The sequence below is a fragment of the Hemicordylus capensis genome, chromosome 3 (assembly GCF_027244095.1).
Source record: "Hemicordylus capensis ecotype Gifberg chromosome 3, rHemCap1.1.pri, whole genome shotgun sequence".
Classification (NCBI taxonomy): domain Eukaryota; kingdom Metazoa; phylum Chordata; class Lepidosauria; order Squamata; family Cordylidae; genus Hemicordylus; species Hemicordylus capensis.
The window spans coordinates 198,341,760-198,361,551 of record NC_069659.1 but is presented as its reverse complement, the minus strand read 5'-3'; the positions used below and the strand labels follow the sequence as shown (position 1 = coordinate 198,361,551).

Sequence of the window (19,792 nt, the reverse complement as noted above, 5' to 3'; positions counted from 1 at the left end):
AAATAAGTGAATATTCATAGAGCAGGTGTTCCCAGCCTTGGGACCTGAAGGCCATTGTGCCTGGGGATGATGGGAGTTGTAGTCTAACAATACCTAGAAATCGAAGGTTCAGAACCCCCCTCAGATTCCCCCCGCCCCCGCCTTAAATCATTGTTATATTGAACATCATATAGAGGGCATGCTTGTTGAACATTCATTTCTGCTGCCAACCCCAAGGCCTCTACTCAATTCCTTATCCAATATCTGTTTTAAGAATGCACCACTGTGTGCCTGTCTGTCTCATCTGTCCCACCCACCCAAGTTATATGTCCCTTGCCCTTCTGACTTTGCTAACGCCATCTCCTCTCATTGCTTTGGAATGTCAGAAATGAGCAATTCCTTGAGCTTGAAAATGGACTCTGTCCATGTGGCTCAGCAGCTTGCTGCAGCTGCAGAAATGCTAATTCTTTCTCTTAGCTTTCCCTTTCGGTTTTTCTTTTCCTCTGTGCTTGTAGAATTGCTGACTGCTGCATTAGTTCTGTGTCTCCACTTCATCTGTGCTGTGACGCTCATCCTCACATCTGTGCCTGCGTTCACCTTGACTTTATGCCTTGTGTGTGTGGCCTTTGGGGAATATCCAGCATATGGCACTTGTTCTGCTGCTAGCTGCTGCTTCCTCATGTTGTCACTGGAGCAAGGCCTCCTTGGCAGGCTTGGACTAGGATTTCATTACAATCATCAAAAATCTCTTGTGTTGTGAATCCACTTTGGTTCACTTCTCTCCCTCCACCCACCCCTGCCGATCTTCACTTGACTTCCTGTACCTGAGCTACAGCCTCAACAGGGACTGCTTTAAGAGCAGCTCTTCCCCTCTGTCAGGCTACCAGCTGCACATCTGCTCAACGGCTCTATTTGTGCCTGGAAATACCTTACTTTCTCATGGCTGCCTAACCCTCTTAAGTGCATTTTAACTGCTACATTATCTGTTTGGTTCTTGGCACTTTACTTCCTAGTGATACTACACATTCCAGTCTTGGGAGCTGAGCTTGACCTCATTTGGAATAACAGAAGGTGCCTCGGAGAGTTTGGTTGCAAAATGGAACCTGTTGACCTTTATAAAAGCCTTGTCTGTCAGCCAAATATGAACAACAAATTCTATAGAAACTGTAGTGTTCACAAACTAGAGTAGAGTAATATAGTGACCATGGCCCAGCCCTTACTGAAGTGCTACAGCTGTGTCTGAACCGTACCACTTCAGGATTTAGGTGGGGGCTTGCATGATGGAACGCTCCTCCCGCCAGCTGTTTCTTCTGCATAGAAAACTAGATGACAGGGAGAAAGGAACAGGCCTAACCTAGCCTTTCCTTTCCTTCTATACGCCATGTTAGTTTACTATGCCCAGGAAAGGATGTGAATTAAACAATTTGGTGTTAGGAAAAGAACCCACTCAGGGTGGTTGCAGCAAGGGGCCAAAAAGCTGTTGGTTTTGTTTTCTCCAGTTGGGTTGGCCCTGGTCTGAAGGAATTGAATTTGCCTCACTTGCCTTGTTCTACAGTTTCCTACTTCTGTGTCTTTTTGTTGTTGTTTTTCAGTGCGGCTCCATGAGAGTATTTCAGAAGAAGGTTTCCACTACCTTGTCTTTGATCTGTAAGTGTTTTCCGTTTTGACTTTGATCCTTCATCCTTGACACAACTGTGTGGGCTGTAGACGTTGTTGCTAAATAAAAGATATTTGCAATTGCCCTGCTTTCTCTTTCTATTTGGCTCCTTCAGTTCCTCTCAGCATGGCTATGTCAACTGATAGGCCCAGGGCTGAATGTATTTGAAGGAAAATAAATTAATGCCTGTGTCACCTAAATCCCGCACCAAGAAATAATTGAATTCTGAAAGCTGTATAAACTTTACAGATTGGCCTAATTTCCCTTACTTTGCATATCTTCTGCAATTTTTCCCATTTTGTATAATTCTGCTACTGCTGGTCATGGGGATGGGCAACAATCTGTGCAGAAGACTTAAACCTCACTCCCTTGCCTTGCCCCTGAGGGACCCTATTTTCCTGCATGTATATACGCAGCCCGGACAAGGCTTAAACAGGCTTCCATAGTCCACTCCAGAGTTTACAACCCACCCAGTGAACTTCCCATCTCATACTGGCAACAGAATATCAGCTTGATGCTTCTTTTTGGGCCCAGGTTTATTTGAAGGTTGAACTTATTCAATTCATGGAAGTGAAGACTATCAGAACAATAGGTTGCTGTTGACTGACAGTCTAAACCTGACCTAGTGTCTACTTGTATTGGAACTGCCTCGTGATTAGGAGATGAGAGAGGAAGCTATAATGAAGAACTTACTTGTGGGTGGCAAGGAAGTTGCTCCTTTGGGGCCAAGCTGGTCTGGCATGTCTCTGCAGCGCCTCTGCTATATGCTGGTGAAGGACAGTGGTATGAGTCTATGGGTAGTTATAAGGCTTTTTTGCTTCATTGCCTACAATTCTCTCCTTTCACCTTGCAGTTCCAAAATGCAGGTGGTGTATTGATTCCAGAAATGGCGTCTCCAGATAAGCAGCTGTATTGAAAAGCCTGGCATACCTGGTGGATACTGTCATGTGTGAAGTTCATGCATGCATCCAGGGCTGGCTCCCAGAATTATATTTATCTACTTATTTTCTATTTCTACTGTGCCTTTGCACCCAAATTGACCTTGGTAGGAAACATGTTCAGTACCGTAGCCAAGAAAACCCAACTTCCCTTCAGTTGATTCTGTAAGCTTTTTTATTATTATTATTATTATTATTAAGTCATTCTGCTTTTCTCCAATCATAGTCATGCTCTCAGGAATCCAGAATTTTTCTTGCCTAGGTGTTTTCTTATCTGCTCATTGGCAAAAACATTGGCAAATCCTGTTTCTGCACTCCTTTTTAGATTGTGTTTCAGGTGGCTTTCTAGACGTATCCTTTCCCAGACAGCACTTGCTTTCAAGAGGCAGAGGCCTGCAACCAAAAGGAGTAATAGCCAGCTTGAACTAAACTAAACAGAATTCCAACTTGACTCTAATTTGTAGATATCCACCAAGAAGCAGATTTTGTTACGATGTGACTTCTGAATTGGTTTTGAAGTGGGGAGTATATTGTAATAACCAATTTTGTGATGCCATTTTTCTTCCATCCAGACAATCTTGCCAGCTGCTTAGAAGGTCCTTAGCCCTTGAAACCATTTTGCTTGGGGGTTAAATATTCTCAAGGTTACTTAGAAAAGTCTGACCCAGGAGTTTCTCCTTTCAGCAGCTTTGAGTCCGGAGTATGAATGTTGATAGCTTCCTAATGAATGGTGTGTGAATGCTTTAATGTCTTGGATTGTGTCTGATTCCAGGGTCACTGGTGGAGAGCTCTTTGAAGATATTGTTGCCAGGGAATACTACAGCGAAGCTGATGCCAGGTAAGGGCATGCCGCTGAAAATGCTCCATGGTTTGGGAGGCCATACTGAGTTGTGCAGCATTTCTTGTGTGGGGCTATTCACTGTGAAATGTTTACTTCCTTTAATGCATTCTGTGAGATGCAGCCAACTTTTGCATAATGCTTCCATTTATATGATTAGCTTCCATCTCCTTGAGGGAGGAAAAAACGCTGAGGTGCTAAGGTTTGGATCCTTAAGTATTTTCTCAAGCCATAAGCCTGCACCAGCTTTTTCTCTGGAAATTTTACTGTAGTAGTAGTAGTAGCAGTAGTAGTAGCAGTAGTAGTAGTAGTATTAAGGTCATTAGACCAAAGATACATTTAAGAATAAAACATTTATAATTTACAGAATATTCAAGTTGCTAATACAATCTCTACGAAGCTTAGATGCAACAAAACAAAACTTGGCCACGTTAATAGCGATAACAGATTTAAAATTCAACAGCAGCAATTCCAGGTAGAATTGATCTGTATGGCCAGGATTATACTTTAAGAGAGGAGCAATAAGTTTAACATGGGTAAAATTGACAATAAAGAATAATATGAGCAACTGACTCTTATGTCCCCTGAGCCACAAGAGCACTGGCGCAATGCATACGGAACTCATCTATATTTCCCATCCAGAATGTAGATGTTGCATTTTCTCAGTCTGAACCACATATGTGCAGCATTGGTGGGATTTCCAGTTGCCCTTATAAAACAGAGCTAAGAGAAACACTCAATGTGTCTATCGTGGAGATGCTCAGCTAGGCACTACTGTTAGAGGGGAGCCTAGCTTTGTAGCAGGGGTCATCTCTACTTCCCACAGCCTTTCCACCTCATCATGTGTACGTGATGTCAGCTTGGATGTGAAGCCTTGGAAAGCATAGTTTCTGGGAAGGTGCTGTAGAATGAGGAGTGTGGCCTAAGTGTCCGATGTGTTGGAGAACAGGTATGCTGCATAATCGTGGCAACTATTAGAACAACTAGTACCCACAGAACAGGGCCTCCTCCAGATAAGCCTGTCAAGCCATATACAGTGAGGATGTCAAGAAACCGAAGCTGCCACAGAAAGAATAGAAAACAGTAAACACTGCTTTTTGGTGGTAGGAAAGCCGTGGGTGTTTTTTAGAAAATATGTACAAGTGGGAGGAGGTCTGGGTGAACCTTTAATACCAGGGGATAGTGGTATTTGAATACAGTCCCAGCTCTTGTTCCTTTACCCCTACAAACATAAGCCTTTGCCATACTCCCTTATCTCTCACCTTCTTTTTGATCCATGACATGCAATTTTTTTTGGGGGGGGGGGTGAATTCCCAGTTCTATCAAATGTGCACCATTGTCATTTGAAAACCAGTAACAGATTAAAGAAGCCTCCAATAAATAATCTAAACAGAGCAAAAATGTCAGTGTTTTGTTCTGGTCGTAAAAATACGTTCTGTTCCAGCCCCAAATGTTACCTTAGGGGTGATTTTCCAGGGAAAGGCAGGTGGTGGGAGATTGATGTAATTCCCTCCCATCTGCCTTAAGAGCATAGGAAGCCGCCTTCTACTGAGTAGAATGCCCTTGGTCCATCTAGCTCGGTATTGTCTACACTGACTGACAATGACTCTCCAGGGTTTCAGGCAGGGTTCTTTCCCAGCCCTTCCTGGAGATGCCAGGGATTGATTGTGGGACTTTCTGCTTGCAAAGCCTGTGCTCTATCACTGGGCTGCAGCCCTTCCCTGTGGTCAGGGAAGGAGAACGATGCCAAATGGGATAGGCTTTGGGGATTTATTATCTAACTCTCTGTTGGTGGCCGTGTCCCCAATTTACCTCCTTCCCTGGATTCCCCCCTTCCAGCTTGAACAGGTCTAACACTGGCCTGCTTGAGGCATTGATTGCTAGCTTGTCGCTTTGCTGTGTGGAGCTACATTCCAGAGCAGACGGAGAGAGCCAGCCAGTGAGAGTGGAGTTTGTGCCAATCTGACTCTCCCTGGGACTTGCTGCACTTTTGCCATTTTTGGCCAGAAAGTCTCTTGCTTTGGATTTGGATCTGTTCTAATAATACTTTTTTTTTTTGGCTGGTCTGGGATTGAAGGGAGCGTTACAGGCCCTGGCAGAGTGGTTTAAAGTTGTCAGCCCCTCTGGCTGGGTGGTGGGGAACAAAGGACATGCCTTGCATAGCCTTGTTCCCCCCAGAGCAAGCCTCTGTCCTAGGCTCTTAAGGCAAATTCTGCACACACTTCCTTCCACCCCCCACCCCCGCCCCAGGCACTCCTTTTGCTAGTCCTGCAAAGGGATTTACATGGTGATAGAGGGGACTTCTCTCCCTCCTTCAGAGTAAAATTGCCAAGGGATGGTTTGAAGTCTGCAAACTTCCAGAGAACAGACATCTATGGAGTGGTGCAGGAGTTGTTAAAAATGCAAACTCCTTCATGCATCAAAGAGACTTCCTCACTTGCAAGAAGTCACATACGTGCCAGCTGCTGTGTCTGCTTTCTTCCAAATGCCTGGGAACCTCTAGTATAGCAGGTTGATTAGTGATCCCAGAAATCTGTGTGTGTTGCCTCACTCATGCACATGCTACGTGGGTGTACTGTTGTCCTGACACGATAGGTGTAAATGACATGTTGCTCTCCTCTCTGCAAAATCAGTGTCAAGAAAGAAAGGGAGAGGGAGAAATGAAGCAGCAGATTTTTTGATGAACTTTCAGTTGCAGGAAGCTTTGGTGTATTGTGCCTCAAGAGGAAATGAGGGAACTGAAAAGGCAGGCGAAATGGGCTCTGTACTTAAAAGATGCCCATCCCCTCTCTGCAGGCACATCATCCTTGTAATGTGTTTGCATTTATTGCTACTAAAAGCTTTCCCCACTGGCAGGTGCCCAGGGTGCTCCTTTCTGAGTATGATGGGAAAGCTGCTGTTTGATTAAAGTCTGCCTTGCTAAATGTTTGTTTTTAAATAAATAAGTATGTGGTGTATTTTTATCCTGTCTTTTCTCTAAGGAGCTCAGAATGGTGTATATCTCGCGCCCCCTCCCACAATCCCATTTTAGCCTCACAACAGCCCTGTGAGCTAGATTAGCATGAGAGATGGTGAGTGGCCCTAGGTCACCCTGTAGGTTTCATGACTGAGTGGGGATTTCAACCCAGATCTCCTTGGTCCTAGATGGACACTGTAACTGCTATACCACTTTGACTCTCATATCAAAGTGATGGTAGTATCTGAGGCACTGAGTGTCTGGGATCTAGGCTTTCAAGCAGCCTTCAGAGCTTGGAAGGCACTAAAAGTGTGATGATCTGCAGCATCTCTACAGAATTGTAACAGTACAAATGTATATAAGAACAGCCCTGCTAGATCAGGCCCAAGGCCTATCTGGACCAGCATCTGTTTCACCCAGTGGCCCAACCAGATGCCTCTGGGAAACCCACAAGCAAGAGGTGAGGGTGTGCCCTCTCTCCTACCGTTGCGCCCCTGAAACTGATATTCAGTGGCATCTTGCCTGTGAGGCTGGAGGTGGCCCATAGAAAGAGGTTTTTAAACCCCTTTAAAAGGGGTTTAGACAGATTCATGGAGGACAGGTCTATCAATGGCAGACTAGTAGCCATTGATAGACCTGTCCTCCATGAATTTGTCTAAACCCCTTTTAAAGCCATCCAAGCTAGTGGCCATCACCACATCCCGTGGCAGAGAATTCCATAGATTAATTATGTGCTGTGTGAAAAAGTACTTCCTTTTTTGTTGGTCCTAAATTTTCCAACCTTCAGTTTCATGGGATGACCCATGATTCTAGTGTTGTGAGAGAGGGAGAAAAATTTCTCTATGTCCACTCTCGCCACTCCATGCATAATTTTATACAACTCTGTCATGTCTCCCCGTAGTCACCTCTTTTCCAAGCTAAAGAGCCCCAGATGCTGAGTCCTTGCCTCATAAAGAAGGTGCTCTAGGCCCCTGATCATCTTGGTTGCCTTCTTCTGTATCTTTACCAGTTCTACAATATCCTCCTAAAGATACCAGCTCCATGAGAAATGGCCTATTTGCTAATTGTATTTTATGTGATGTTAACCCTTGAACTCACTCACTCAATTGGAACAACATCCTTGCCCTGGAAAAGAGATGAGTTTACAAATTCAGTAGACAAACAATGAATATAACATTCTTTCTCTTTCTCTTCTGCAGCCACTGCATTCACCAGATTTTGGAGAGTGTCAATCATATTCATCAGCATGATATTGTTCACAGGGACTTAAAGGTAACCCCTCCTTAACTTTCCTTCAGTGAAAGTATAGACTTGCTTTGAGGTTCGGATTGTTGATAACCAAAATTGAATCACGACAGCAGCACAAATGGGCCCTGGATTCTGGGCTATGAGGGGCTTGTTTGCACTGATGCCTTTGTGTTCAACTTTCTTTCATTTAATACACCTCTTTCCTGTGGATGCACCACAGGTCACGTTTAGAAATGTAAGTTTTCCATTTGGAGGGGTTCAACTCTATGCTTGCACCAGGCCATAATTTGTTGCAGACAGAAAACTAACTTTAGCTCCAGAACTCTGCAGTCATAAATTGTGTGCACAAAGGCCAGTGGAGCACTTGGGTATTCTCTCGGCCACTATCCCAATGTGCCTACACAGTAGAGTGAGTTCTGCTTCTGTTCATTGCCATTTCTCTCCTTGTGGTTGTGTAGTTGCACACCCAAGAAGATTTGGAGCAGCCCAGTTGCGGCAGCTTAAGCAAAAATACATACCACAGGGGGAAAGTGAGTGCAAGCAATGTATGAGCACTGCAGGGAGTAGATGCCAAAGGACAAACCTGCTGTGTACAGAGTCAGTCACAAGAGAACAGAACAATCTGTGGTGCAGGCACATGGGCAGTGTTGGAAGCTCCTGCACTTGCCCAGAGCTTTGCAGGGACTGTGCTGAGTTTTGCACACTCATTGGCCCAGTTCAGAATTCTGGCTTCATGTGGTGTTCCCCAGTCTAAAGAATTTGCACTCCCCCCCTCCCCTTTGCATGTGAAGGGAGGAAGGATTCTACTTCTACTTGTTCTAAGCCAGCATCTGTCATGATGTCCAAACTGGGTGATCCTTGCCAGAGTTTTCAAAATAGACCAGAATCTGAAGGTGGGATTATAGCCAGTCCAGAGGATGAGTCATGAAGGAAGGATTCACTTCTGGCTCTGTTTAATGTCTGAACTGGGCCATGAAGTACTTCATCAGATCACCGCTGAAGGAAGTGTTTGCCACATCCATTGCCCACTCTGTGGTAAGCCCAGGGAGCAGTCGAGAGGTGCCTCTTTTCTGAGAGGTATGGTCAGGATGATTTTGTGTTTCGGATTGGCAACTGATAAAGGTTGCAGTATCTTCATTCTTGAGATTCAGCCAGTTTACCTTTAAAAAGCAGCCCTCATGGGTGTGGCAAAATGTTGCAAAATGTGTGAGCAGTGCATGTTTGCAGAAGTATCCAGTGACTGGGCATGGAGCCTCTGGGACACTTGTGGTTCTCTGTATCTCTATAACTTTCCCGTACACTCTCTTTCCCGTCATTTACTCCTGTAATCCCAGTGCTTCCCCCTACGAATGTTGCAGAATCTCAAAATATTGGCATCAGAATACTATATTGTATAAAGTGACCTTAAGATGCATTAGTTGGATCTAAGTATGTAGATGGCACTATGTCCCTATCCCGCTTTCAGCTTACATTCCAGTTGTTTGTTTGTGTGGCAGTCTACCCCAGAAGATTATGATCTGCTTTGGATGTAGATCTTTGGGCTCCCTCTATTGCATTTACCTGTTATGGATAAACCTGAGCATGGGCACTCTGCTGATTTCAGGCTGTAACCCCTGACAAGCGTCTTGGTTGAGAGAATGTATGCAAAATAAGTAAGCATATATTACCACAAGCAATACGCCTGTGAGCTACACAAAGAGCCCAAACCAAGAAAGTGCAACTATGAATGTTTAAAGGGTGCATCAATGACTTGTGCAATCTCTCTTTATTTATGGTGTAATGTTTCAAGTGGCCATTGGATCTTTTCTGCTCCAGAGAGGCAGAGAGAAAACCCAAGTTTCCTTCTGTCAGCTGTTTCCCTATAACATCTGAATCTACTCTTAATCCTCAGACAGATGAATGTGTTAAGCTGCCAGGGTTTTCTTTTTTCTATAGCCAGGCAGCTTTCAGGTCCTAGTGGTGCAGTGGGTAGAGTACACCTACAATCAGTTCATTCATTCATGAATCAAACTTATATACCGCCCAAACTTTTATCTCTGGTCTCATGTCCTTTCCAACCCCATAGCCTTTAGCATCTCAGCTATGAGCCCGAAGCTTCTAAAGCTTGAAGCTGGACAGGTCAGGCACTCTTGAATCAAGATGGGTGAGTGCAGTCCCTTGGATTTCAAGGCAGAACGCATCTAAGCTTAAATCTTTACTTTTGAAATACAGCCACAGAACAATTGTAGTGTAGATATCCTAATTTTTTGATTTGACACAGAGACTTGTCAAACCCTTGTTTCAGGAAAACCTAAGGTGGTTTAGAAGCTCATCAGAAGTTGGTCACTGGGAAGATAATGGTAGACAGCCTGTCTCAAAGCTAGCATATCTGCCTGTACTGATCCTCTCCTGTAATCACTACAGCAGAGGAGTGTTATGTATGTTCTAGGGTGCACTCTTGGTTCATGAGGGTGCCAGGTGGGTCCAGCAGTCATAGCTAGCACCCCACATAGACAGAGAGTGTGCCCTTGAATATGTCCCAGGGTCGGCTGTGGTGTTCACGAGTTCCAAAGCAGATGCTCAAATCAACATGGAAAAGGTTCCTTGTAGATAGGAAGTCTGAAAAGCAATGGCTTACCAGATCATTATCCAATGAAAGTTGCCAAATAGATTTTGATTTCCGGTTTCCTCAGCAACTATTTTGCAACTGACCAGGCTTGAGTTCCTGTCTGCAGTTTCTGTTCATTAGGGACCATTCATTGCTTGCTTGAGCTCACAAGAGAAACATTTTCTACTTGCATGAAGCTTTGAGATACTGGCACCATAAACAAGTAAACATTTTTTACAGTCCAGAACTGTGAAAATGTCTTAGAATTGCTAACAAAAGTGGATTTCCATCAAGAGAACACATTCCAGTTTTCAGAAAGGATCCAAAATAAAATAACAATACAACAGTAGGTTGTATCCTAGGCCTAGCATGAGCATAAATGGTACTGTTTCATAAGGTCACACTAGATGTGATGGGATAACAAGTTAGCATCTCTCCCTGCTAACTTGGCAAAGAGGCACCTTTTAACATGGTGATTCTCTTTATTTAGCAGGGAGAGAGTAACTGGCCCTATCTACCCCCAGCACAGTACCTTCAGTGACTATTGCTGGTGTCTGTCTTATGTTTCTTTTTAGATTGTGAGCCCTTTGGGGACAGGGTTCCATCTCATTTAATTATTATTTCTCTGTGTAAACCACCCTGAGCCATTTTTGGAAGGGTGGTATAGAAATCTAATGAATGAATAAAATAGCCACTTTTATTCACGGTTTGATCAGGACTGTGTGATCGCTAAGAGAGATCTTGTCTCCCTCTTTGCCTGTTTTAAAGCCAACCCATCTATGCCATTGAAATTAGAAGAATTTTGGCCTCTCTGTTCACTTATATCGACCAGACGGCTCAAATTCCACATGACTGGGGTCTCACTATTATAGTTCCTATCTTCAAAAAAGGAAGCAGAGAGGATCCAGCTAGCTATAGGCCAGTAAGCCTTCTCAATATAATCAGCAAATTATATACCAAACATCTCTGTATAAAACTATGCAATTGGTTAGAACAAGAAGGCTTTCTGGAGGAAGAACAAGCTAGCTTTAGGTATGGTAGATCAGTTATGGACCATTGCCTAATTCTGCAGTATATAATTGACAAATATGTTTGTTCTGACAAAGGATCTCTTTTTGCAGCCTTTGTTGACTTTAAAGCCGCTTTCTATTCTATCTCTAGAGGCCTCTTATGGTCAAAACTTTCAAACTCATCAATCGATAAGCGGCTGTTATTATTAATCTACAAACTTCACAAGAATACCACTCTCCATGTCCAATTTAGTCCAGAAGGCCAATTATCTAATTCAGTTCCAACTTCAAAAGATGTGAGGCAGGGTTGTCTATTGGTACCTTTTCTATTTAACATCTATATTAACGCGCTAATTGAACGGCTCCAGAGTTTGGATATTCATGCTCCAAAACTAGCTGGCAAAAGGTTACCAGTACTTCTTTATGTTGACGATGCTGTGATCCTTTTGCAGACCAGGATTAGTCTTAAGAGAGCCTTGGGGGCCTTGGCTCTCCATTGCCAGGAGCAGCATTTGGTTATCAATTACTCCAAAACTAAAATTTTCTGTTTTAACAACAGAGTTAATAATTTCACTTGGTCTGCAGATGGTCATTGAATTGAGCAGGTGAAACGTATTAAATATCTTGGAGTGGCTTTTCAGTACAAAGGTAGAAAATCTGCACATGTCAAACTGGTTTCTGACATGGCACAAAGAAGTGCAGCAGCTATACTGCGGATCCACCGTACTCAGGGCGGTGGCTATATCCCTGCCGCTATTAAACTATATCTAGCCAAATCTATGACACAACTCTTACATGGTGCCCAACTGGGCCCCTATACTAATCTTGTCACTTGATAAAGAACTCAGTCAGGCTTCCTGAGAGCAGAGGCGTATCTAGGGAAAATAGTGCCCAGGGCAAGCACTGAAATTGCGCCCCGTGTCCAAACATCTGACACTCATCTTTCAGATAACTTTACCATAATATCAACTAAAAAACACAAGACAAGCTCGTTAATCTTTTAATATCATCTTTTAATATTTAAAAACTATTTAGTAGTGGATGTCAGACCAAAAAATGCTGGAAAACTACAAATATCAGTATGCTGGGGCTCATGGAATACCCAAATACTATGTGGAGATGTACTTGGAAAACTAAACAGAAGTGCCTGTCTAATTCTCTACTGTGCATTGTAGCATCACCATTACATAAGTTTTAAAAATAAATGGAGAATTTGACTTTCCCCAGATACTCTGAAAATAATTAAAGGATATGCAGAGTAAACTGTGCCACTGCTCGGAATATATTCTAGTATTTCAGAAAGACAGTTAAAATGAGAGAAAGAGAGCAAGAAACTCCCAGTGGGCCTTAATACTAAGGATTTCACACTGATTCAAAGACAAAATCACCATTAATAGCCATATTACTAAGACATCATATTTAACTCACTTATCACAAGAAGCAAAGTAAGTGCAAATGAATACAATCCTAGCTCATAAGCTTCAGCTCAGTATTCACAAGCCCTGATTCTCTGTGCATAGTGCCAAACTGAATATGTGTACAGTAACCTCTCTCTCTCTCTCTCTCTCTCTCTCTCTCTCTCTCTCTCTCTCTCTCTAAAATATAATTGCTTATAGCCCCTTCGGGGGGCTTCATAAAGACTGTGGGGGGTGGGTCTGCAAAGGTTCCCCTTCCCCCCGCTGGCCTCAAGGGCCTCGCAGGGACCGTTTGAGCATGTGCAGTGGCCAGTTTTTAAAAAAATTTTTTTAAAAAATGGTTACTGAAAACAAAATGACCACCATGCATGCTCAAATGGCCTCATGGCCTAGGGCCTCACAGAGGCCATTTGAGCATGCACGGTGGCCATTTTGTTTTCAGCAGCAATTTTTAAAAAAATAAAAAATTCTTTAAGTGGCACCCCCTTCAGGTGGTGCCTGGGGCACGTGCCCTGCCTGCCCCACCCTAGATACGCCCCTGCCTGAGAGTTCTTTTTTCTGCACCTAGGTGCACTGCTAATGTGGTGATTCGCCAGGAGGCTGGTTTATTAAAGGTAGAAACTAGGGCTTGGCTGTTAATCATTTACTATTGGCTAAAACTTCACCTTCAACCAATAGGACGTATACCCAAATTTTTATCGGTCATGCCTCAGCCGCCTTGGTGCCTGAAGACAGTCAACAAACTCCTTCTCCTTGGATTAGTTCCAGACTCCTTACTTGAAATGGGCCTTGTGAGAGCAAAAAATATGATCCGTCAGTGACTGGAGGATATTGAGCTGCAGAATGAGGTGGCTTGTCTGCCTGCATTCTACAGACCACTAAAGATCGGGTCGGGTTTTTCTTCTGCACCATATCTGACATCTGTTAGTTTTTCTAAATTCCACTGGGCCTTCTCGAGAGCCTGTTTGAATGCCTTCCCCTCAGCCTTGCTTACTGGGAGGTTTCAACATATACCCATAGAGGCTCGACTTTGTCCTTGCAGCTCTGGTGAAATCGAAACTATTGTTCATATTTTATTGTATTGTAGTTTCTATCAGGATTTTAGGCACTGTCTGATTCTACCCTTATTGACTAGATTCCCTGGACATTCTGATGATTTTTTAGTTAAATTTTTACTTGCGGATAATGATTCCCTTATTTCTTATACCGTGGCGAAATTTTATTATATAGCCATTAGAGTGCGTAGCTCCTTGACTGATTCGAAGGGGAGCTCGGACTGTTCATGAGACTGCTGCGATGATGATTTGGTATCGCTCTAATTGCTACTGTGATATTGTTTATTCATCTGATATTTGTTTTCTGCTATTGCAACCTTTGTAATTTCTGGCTTTATTCTTGGTCAGTGATTGTAGACTGACTGACTTTTATTCACACGGCTTCCTGATTCATGTATGAAGTGGGGTTTGAGGGGAAGTCTGATGCTAACATGAAAAAGCACACAGTTAGGAGAACTGTCCCCTGCTTTACTTCCCTGCAGACTTGTCTTCCAAGCTCTCCCCCTCTCTCAGCTTTAGTGAGCCAGACTAGGAGAGAGGTTCCTGGGATGATGGATCAGAGAGAGGTAATGTCAGGGGAGGCTTCTTCTCCTCTCACCCAACACCCCATAGAGTTTTAAAATCTCTATGGGGATTTCCACACTTTCGATGTGAATGGGGCAGATGTGAGCTAACAAGTGGCGACCATGTGAATCTTCATTGTGTAGAACGTGGATTTCCTCTGAAGAATATTGGCCCCCACCTCAGCCTTCTGCTGGCTCTGGGTTAGGAATTGCTCTGAAAGCAGAGCAATTCTACAGCCACCCTGTCAAGAGGAGAGTCTGTATCAAGCATATTCCCCATTTGGTTTGCTGCTGCTCCATGATGATCCACGCAGCACAAGAATTTGGTTAGGTTTTCCTGAGAATTACTTGCTCAGCCCGGCAAGTTGAATGCCAGTTAGCAACCACTGAGCCAAAGGGTTCCTCACACTGACTCCCAGGGGAAGTGCAGAGGGAGGCAGTGGTTTGGTTAGATCTAGGCAGCATCTTCTCTACAAGGCAGCTTGAAAACTGCTAGGATGCTGTGAGGCTTACTGCAGGTAAGGTGCCTGCACGAGTCCTGCGCTAAAACTGCTCACTGCAGCACTATAAACTACGGCAGGAACTTTGTGCAGTCGTTCAGAGTGCTCCTGGGAATAGTTTACTGCAGGACAGTGCTCAAATTCATGTCAAATAGGGGCACATCCTGCACTCGCCACTTTTGCAAATGGATCAGACTTGAAAATTAGTATCATTAAGGATAGCTTTTTCCTAGCTTTCTTGGGGGGAAACAACAAACTCTCAAACACCACCCCAGCAATAACTTCAATTGCTCTTAGGAGTTCAAAAGCTCGCAGCAGTAAGTAGCTTGAGTTTGGGTAGTCTGTCCCTTTTTTCTGTGTCTGCCTCTTACCTAAATGAAAGCTGGGAACGGCAGTGGGTATTTATTTGGCTAAATTAACAAAGTTTATTCTTCTTTGCTGTTGCTATATAGAGGAGGAGTGGGGAGGGAGGCTTTGGGTGCCCCGGAGTAGTTGTAGCAGCAGCATGAAATAAAGATATGTTGTTAGAAGTTTCTGTTATTATGTCCTTTGCTGTCTGGAGCAAGCAAAACTCCCCCTTAAAGGTAGAAAGTGTCCTTTTGAGGACATGGATGCTGGAGACTAAGAGTTGGGCAGCTCTTGGTTTTTGCATAGCCTGTTACTGCATTTGTCTCCACCATGAGCTTGTATTTGTCGATACGTCAAACCTTGTGCTAAGCTTTCCCAAATTCTATCTTAATTAATTATGTAGATTTCGTTAGCATTTTTCGTTGCAAATTCCACCCTGTAAACTTGAGCAATATTTTTGGTCATTACCTCTGTAACTCTTGGAGGAAAGGTAGATGTAAATGATGGGGAATATAGGTGCAGGTACAAGACTTTAAGCCACAGGGAGATGGCCATCAGGGCAGAGAAGTTCTACCCCTACACAACAGGATTTTTTTGTAAACTCTCTGCATAATTTAAAATAGATTTCCAGAAACATGAGAGCTAGGATATATATTTTTTTTTAAATTTGACATGAGTTGGATTACTGTGGAAGATAACTTTGTGCCTGCAAAATCCTGGAATTCATTGAAATCCTGCTTATAAAGAAGTTACATTAGCATTGGATCAAAAGCACACCCTTGATAGACTTCTGCAGAATTGATCTGCAGTGTGTAAGAATAGACCCAAAGCAAGGGAAATCAGTTGCGCATATGGCCTACCACATATTTTATGCCATCCTCTGACCCAGCAGCAATACTTTGCATTTTCAGTCTGCATAGATTATGGTTTTAATTTTTAAAACCAGCTTTCCATATGCATTTGTATGATTGTAATTAAGGTGTCAAATGAAAATGGTTTATCAGGTCAGTCTCCTATCAAGGAGTTATTAGGAACCTGAGTATAATCTGGGCATTAATTGCATATGAGTTCCTATCCAGTATTTTCTATGAACTGGAGGTGAAACATTTTGTCATTCCATTCTGTGGTATTGCGATTCCTGAGCCACCTTTTGTTTTAATTTTTAAAAGACACGCACTCTCTATTCTCAACGGTAGAGACAAAGACCACAACCCTCATGAGCAACCAGCAGAAATTACCCAGATGCATGCTTGTGGCTTGATATATGCCAGTGGGTTGGCCAGGCCAGCCTTCAGTCCTGCTGTATTGCTCCTTATGAACAACCTTACAATAACAAATCAGCCTGTTGCTTGTCAGTGTCTCCGGCTGTGTAAAGTGCAGTGGTGCTAGAAAAGTAGAGAGGTTTCTGTTGTTGTTGTTGTTTTTAAAAATGGTGGGGTGTCAGTACAGCACCCCACCTAGAAGTTCCTATTGAAATGTTTGAATTTCTTGCTGCTTTAAGGAGTTTTTAATGCTGACAAATCCATTGTGCTTATTTGCAAAGCACTATGCTAGTCCTTTCAACCCTATGAAGTATATTATTTCCAGGACCTCTCTGTGGCCAATTTTCTAGAGATTTGTCAGTTCTGAATCAACATAGTGCAAAAGCTGTAGGTTACGAACAGAGTTTGCCATTTATGCCCAGAGCTGCAAAATAATGTACCCTGTTGCTAGATGCTCAGTGCTTGGTCCAGAGAAGGATCCCGTTTCCAAATTCTGTAGAACATCCTCACCAATTAAAAAGTTGCACTGGGTGTGATTTTTAAAAAACTGAATGCTGAATTTCATAGTGTTTAGACAAGGTTTGCATTTTAAGGTATAGAATTCTCTGCTGCTTCAGAATGAAGTAATGCCAACCCAAGGAAACACTTAGTTGATGTCTGAGTCCTTTGCTTCTGATATCTACTTTGGAGTGGTTTACAAAGAGAGGAAGAAAAGGGAACCGTGCCATGTACTAAATGGGCAATGGGGGGAGTAAAGAGGAAATGATTATCCCCAGCAACATTGGAGCAGAGGCCTCAAAGTAATAAATCCCTCCAGATGAAAATTTCCAGCAGAACCTTTACTGAATCAGCAGATGGAGCTCCGCAGAGATCATGTACTTTTCTCACCTGGATCTTTCCATTCAGCAGTCCTTTGGGAGGACTGCATGTTTATACAGTATTCAGTGATTCTGCCTATACATGGAATTTGTACTGGGGCAGCAATTCAAGAGAATCACTTTAAAAGGCCAGTTTCTAGCCCTTAATACTGCAAAAATAGGCCTGAAAGCATTTGAGGAGTGCTTGGTGAGAGTTGAACAGGCTTTCCCATGTCAAGAGAAAACTTGCATAGTTTTTTGCCACTCCTCGAGACTAGCAGAATCAGAAAACATTACGCAGATTCACACTAACGTGCATAACTTGAACTGGTTCCAGATTCAGCTTTGCTGAGTCCATAATTTGGGTCCCCCTTGCAGCAGAACTCTGTGCAAATGAGTAAAGAAATCGGAGTATACACGGCCCTGCATATTATCCTCTTGTTTACTTGTCCAGTGCCTTGGGGACTTCATGTGATTTTCTCTGGGAATTGTATCACTGCAGCTTGCTGTGTCTGCTGCATTATTATGTCTGCATGGATGTGTCAGATCTGGAGGAGGTACAGAATTAGTGCCACCTGCTGTCAAAGGAAGGCATATGTTGGGCCTTGGAGGGGCAAGTTCACAGGTTGCATTCCAAGGGTTACCAAGGACAATTTATATGGACGAGAGAGAGAGTGTGTGTGTGTGTGTGTGTGTGTGCGCGTGCGCATTGGGGCAAGGGGAGCGGAATTATGTCTTTACTGTCAAGTTGCCACCAATCAGGGGTTGTCATGGGTGCACTTGGGAACCTGCAGCTGAAGGGTGGCTCTTATCAGAGAGGAAATGTGAATCTGTGAATTTCAGCAGAGAGGAAAAGATTGCAAGGGGAATGCTAACTAGATTCTCTTATGTCTTTCTCCCCCCCGCCCCTCTGCCTCGCCTTTTCTCCCCCTTTACCACTTCAGCCTGAAAATTTGCTTCTTGCAAGCAAGTGCAAGGGTGCTGCTGTCAAACTGGCTGACTTCGGACTTGCAATAGAAGTGCAGGGAGAACAGCAGGCATGGTTTGGTAAGTGTTCTCGAATCTTCTTTCCTCAAGTTCTTGGATGCTTTTCCAAATATTTCCTTTCCCCCTTACCCACTTAAGACTGTCAGGTCTTGCAAGGTGGAGGTCTTCCACTCTCAAGGTACAGCCAGAAAAGCATGAGGAGTTTGTGTAGCTTAAGGGATGACACACAGTCTGGCACGTGGGCTATATTTGCAGCAGAACAAGTCAGTCATACATGAGCTCTGCACCAAACATGTAGCCTTTTATGAGAGTTGGGGTATTTGCACCCAAATGCCTAAGTAAGTTGTACCTTTTGTGCAAGCCTTCCATCCCCTTTTCACAGTGGATGTATGGTACAACCAGGCTTTATTCACATAGGCACAATGTATGTGTGGCAAGGTTGCTGCTAGAGGTTGATGTGCAAGAGGGTACATGAGCTTTTGCCTCGTGCTTCCTGTGTACGTTGCAAGCCTTAGCCAAACTAGACCCTGAAGCTCCTGATTGGATTTCTTGTCTCTTTATTAGCCATAAGGGGGTTCACTTCAGATAGGGACTGTGGCCCTGGGGAAGCAACATTTAACCCTTTTCCTTGGTGCTGTTTTCCCACTGAAAACAGCCACAGCTGCTGTTTGCTGCATTTGTGGAAACCTGCATACTCACACTAAGAATTATATATTTATTTTATTTTATAATCTTTAATTTAAATTTCCAAAATTATGCAACCACAAAAAAGAGAGAGATTATATTATAAATATTTAAATTCGAGTTTTGAACCAGGAGGTGCAAGTGAAGAAAAGTCTGTAATTCAGAGTTCATGTTCTAGCATGTTTATGTCTTTCCAGAGTGAGTTGGGGTCACAGTGATGGCCTGCTGTTGATGAATGCACTGAAGTTGTACCAAACTTCATGAAAGAAGTCAGTCCAGGCTCTTTTTGGCTTTTAAAAATCTGCTCTCCTGTATCAGCTTTTCCAGGAATGCAGAACAGTATGCAGAACCCTGTGGTACCATGAGTTTATTGTCAATTATTCTGGTTTTTACCAGTGTTTTGCCATCTCCTTAAGGGCCCACAACTGGTAATAAAGTACTTAAATCTTTGTGAAGTAAATCCTTTTTCTTTTTCCTTGTGGAGTAAATCTTTAACAGGACCAGTAACAGTGCAAGAACAAGGTTTGGAGATAATGGCTCTGATGATATATTGGCCATCTCTTTGAAGACCACCTTCTGTGACATGGCACAAGGGTTCCAGGTCTTAGGATATTATCCAATTTTACTTTGTATCATTGGTAGCCTAGCATCTTTGACACTCTTGTTTGTCTGAACACCCTTGTTTTTAGAATACCCACGCAACATAAGCTTTAGAACATTCTGAATGTTGTTCCAAACTTCTTGTGTGAGGATTGCAGCTTTATTTCCAGATGCTGAGTTTATTCTGTGTGATTTGTTTTTTGACAGGGTTTGCTGGTACTCCAGGCTACCTGTCCCCTGAAGTCTTAAGAAAAGATCCTTATGGCAAGCCAGTGGATATATGGGCATGTGGTAAGATCACCTAATAT

At 43.3% G+C, this 19,792-nt stretch overlaps 1 protein-coding gene across 24 annotated transcripts in view; it reads left to right on the top strand.

The window, feature by feature from the left end:
- CAMK2G (calcium/calmodulin dependent protein kinase II gamma) overlaps positions 1–19,792 on the top strand; it is a 263,893-nt gene that overhangs the window by 168,861 nt on the left and 75,240 nt on the right. For all 24 annotated transcript variants that reach the window (XM_053310722.1, XM_053310719.1, XM_053310724.1 and 21 more), the window contains exons 4-8: positions 1,572–1,626; positions 3,347–3,412; positions 7,568–7,640; positions 18,158–18,260; positions 19,692–19,775. In XM_053310722.1, the coding sequence (XP_053166697.1) occupies positions 1,572–1,626; positions 3,347–3,412; positions 7,568–7,640; positions 18,158–18,260; positions 19,692–19,775 (381 nt within the window). The remainder of the gene's footprint in view (positions 1–1,571; positions 1,627–3,346; positions 3,413–7,567; positions 7,641–18,157; positions 18,261–19,691; positions 19,776–19,792) is intronic.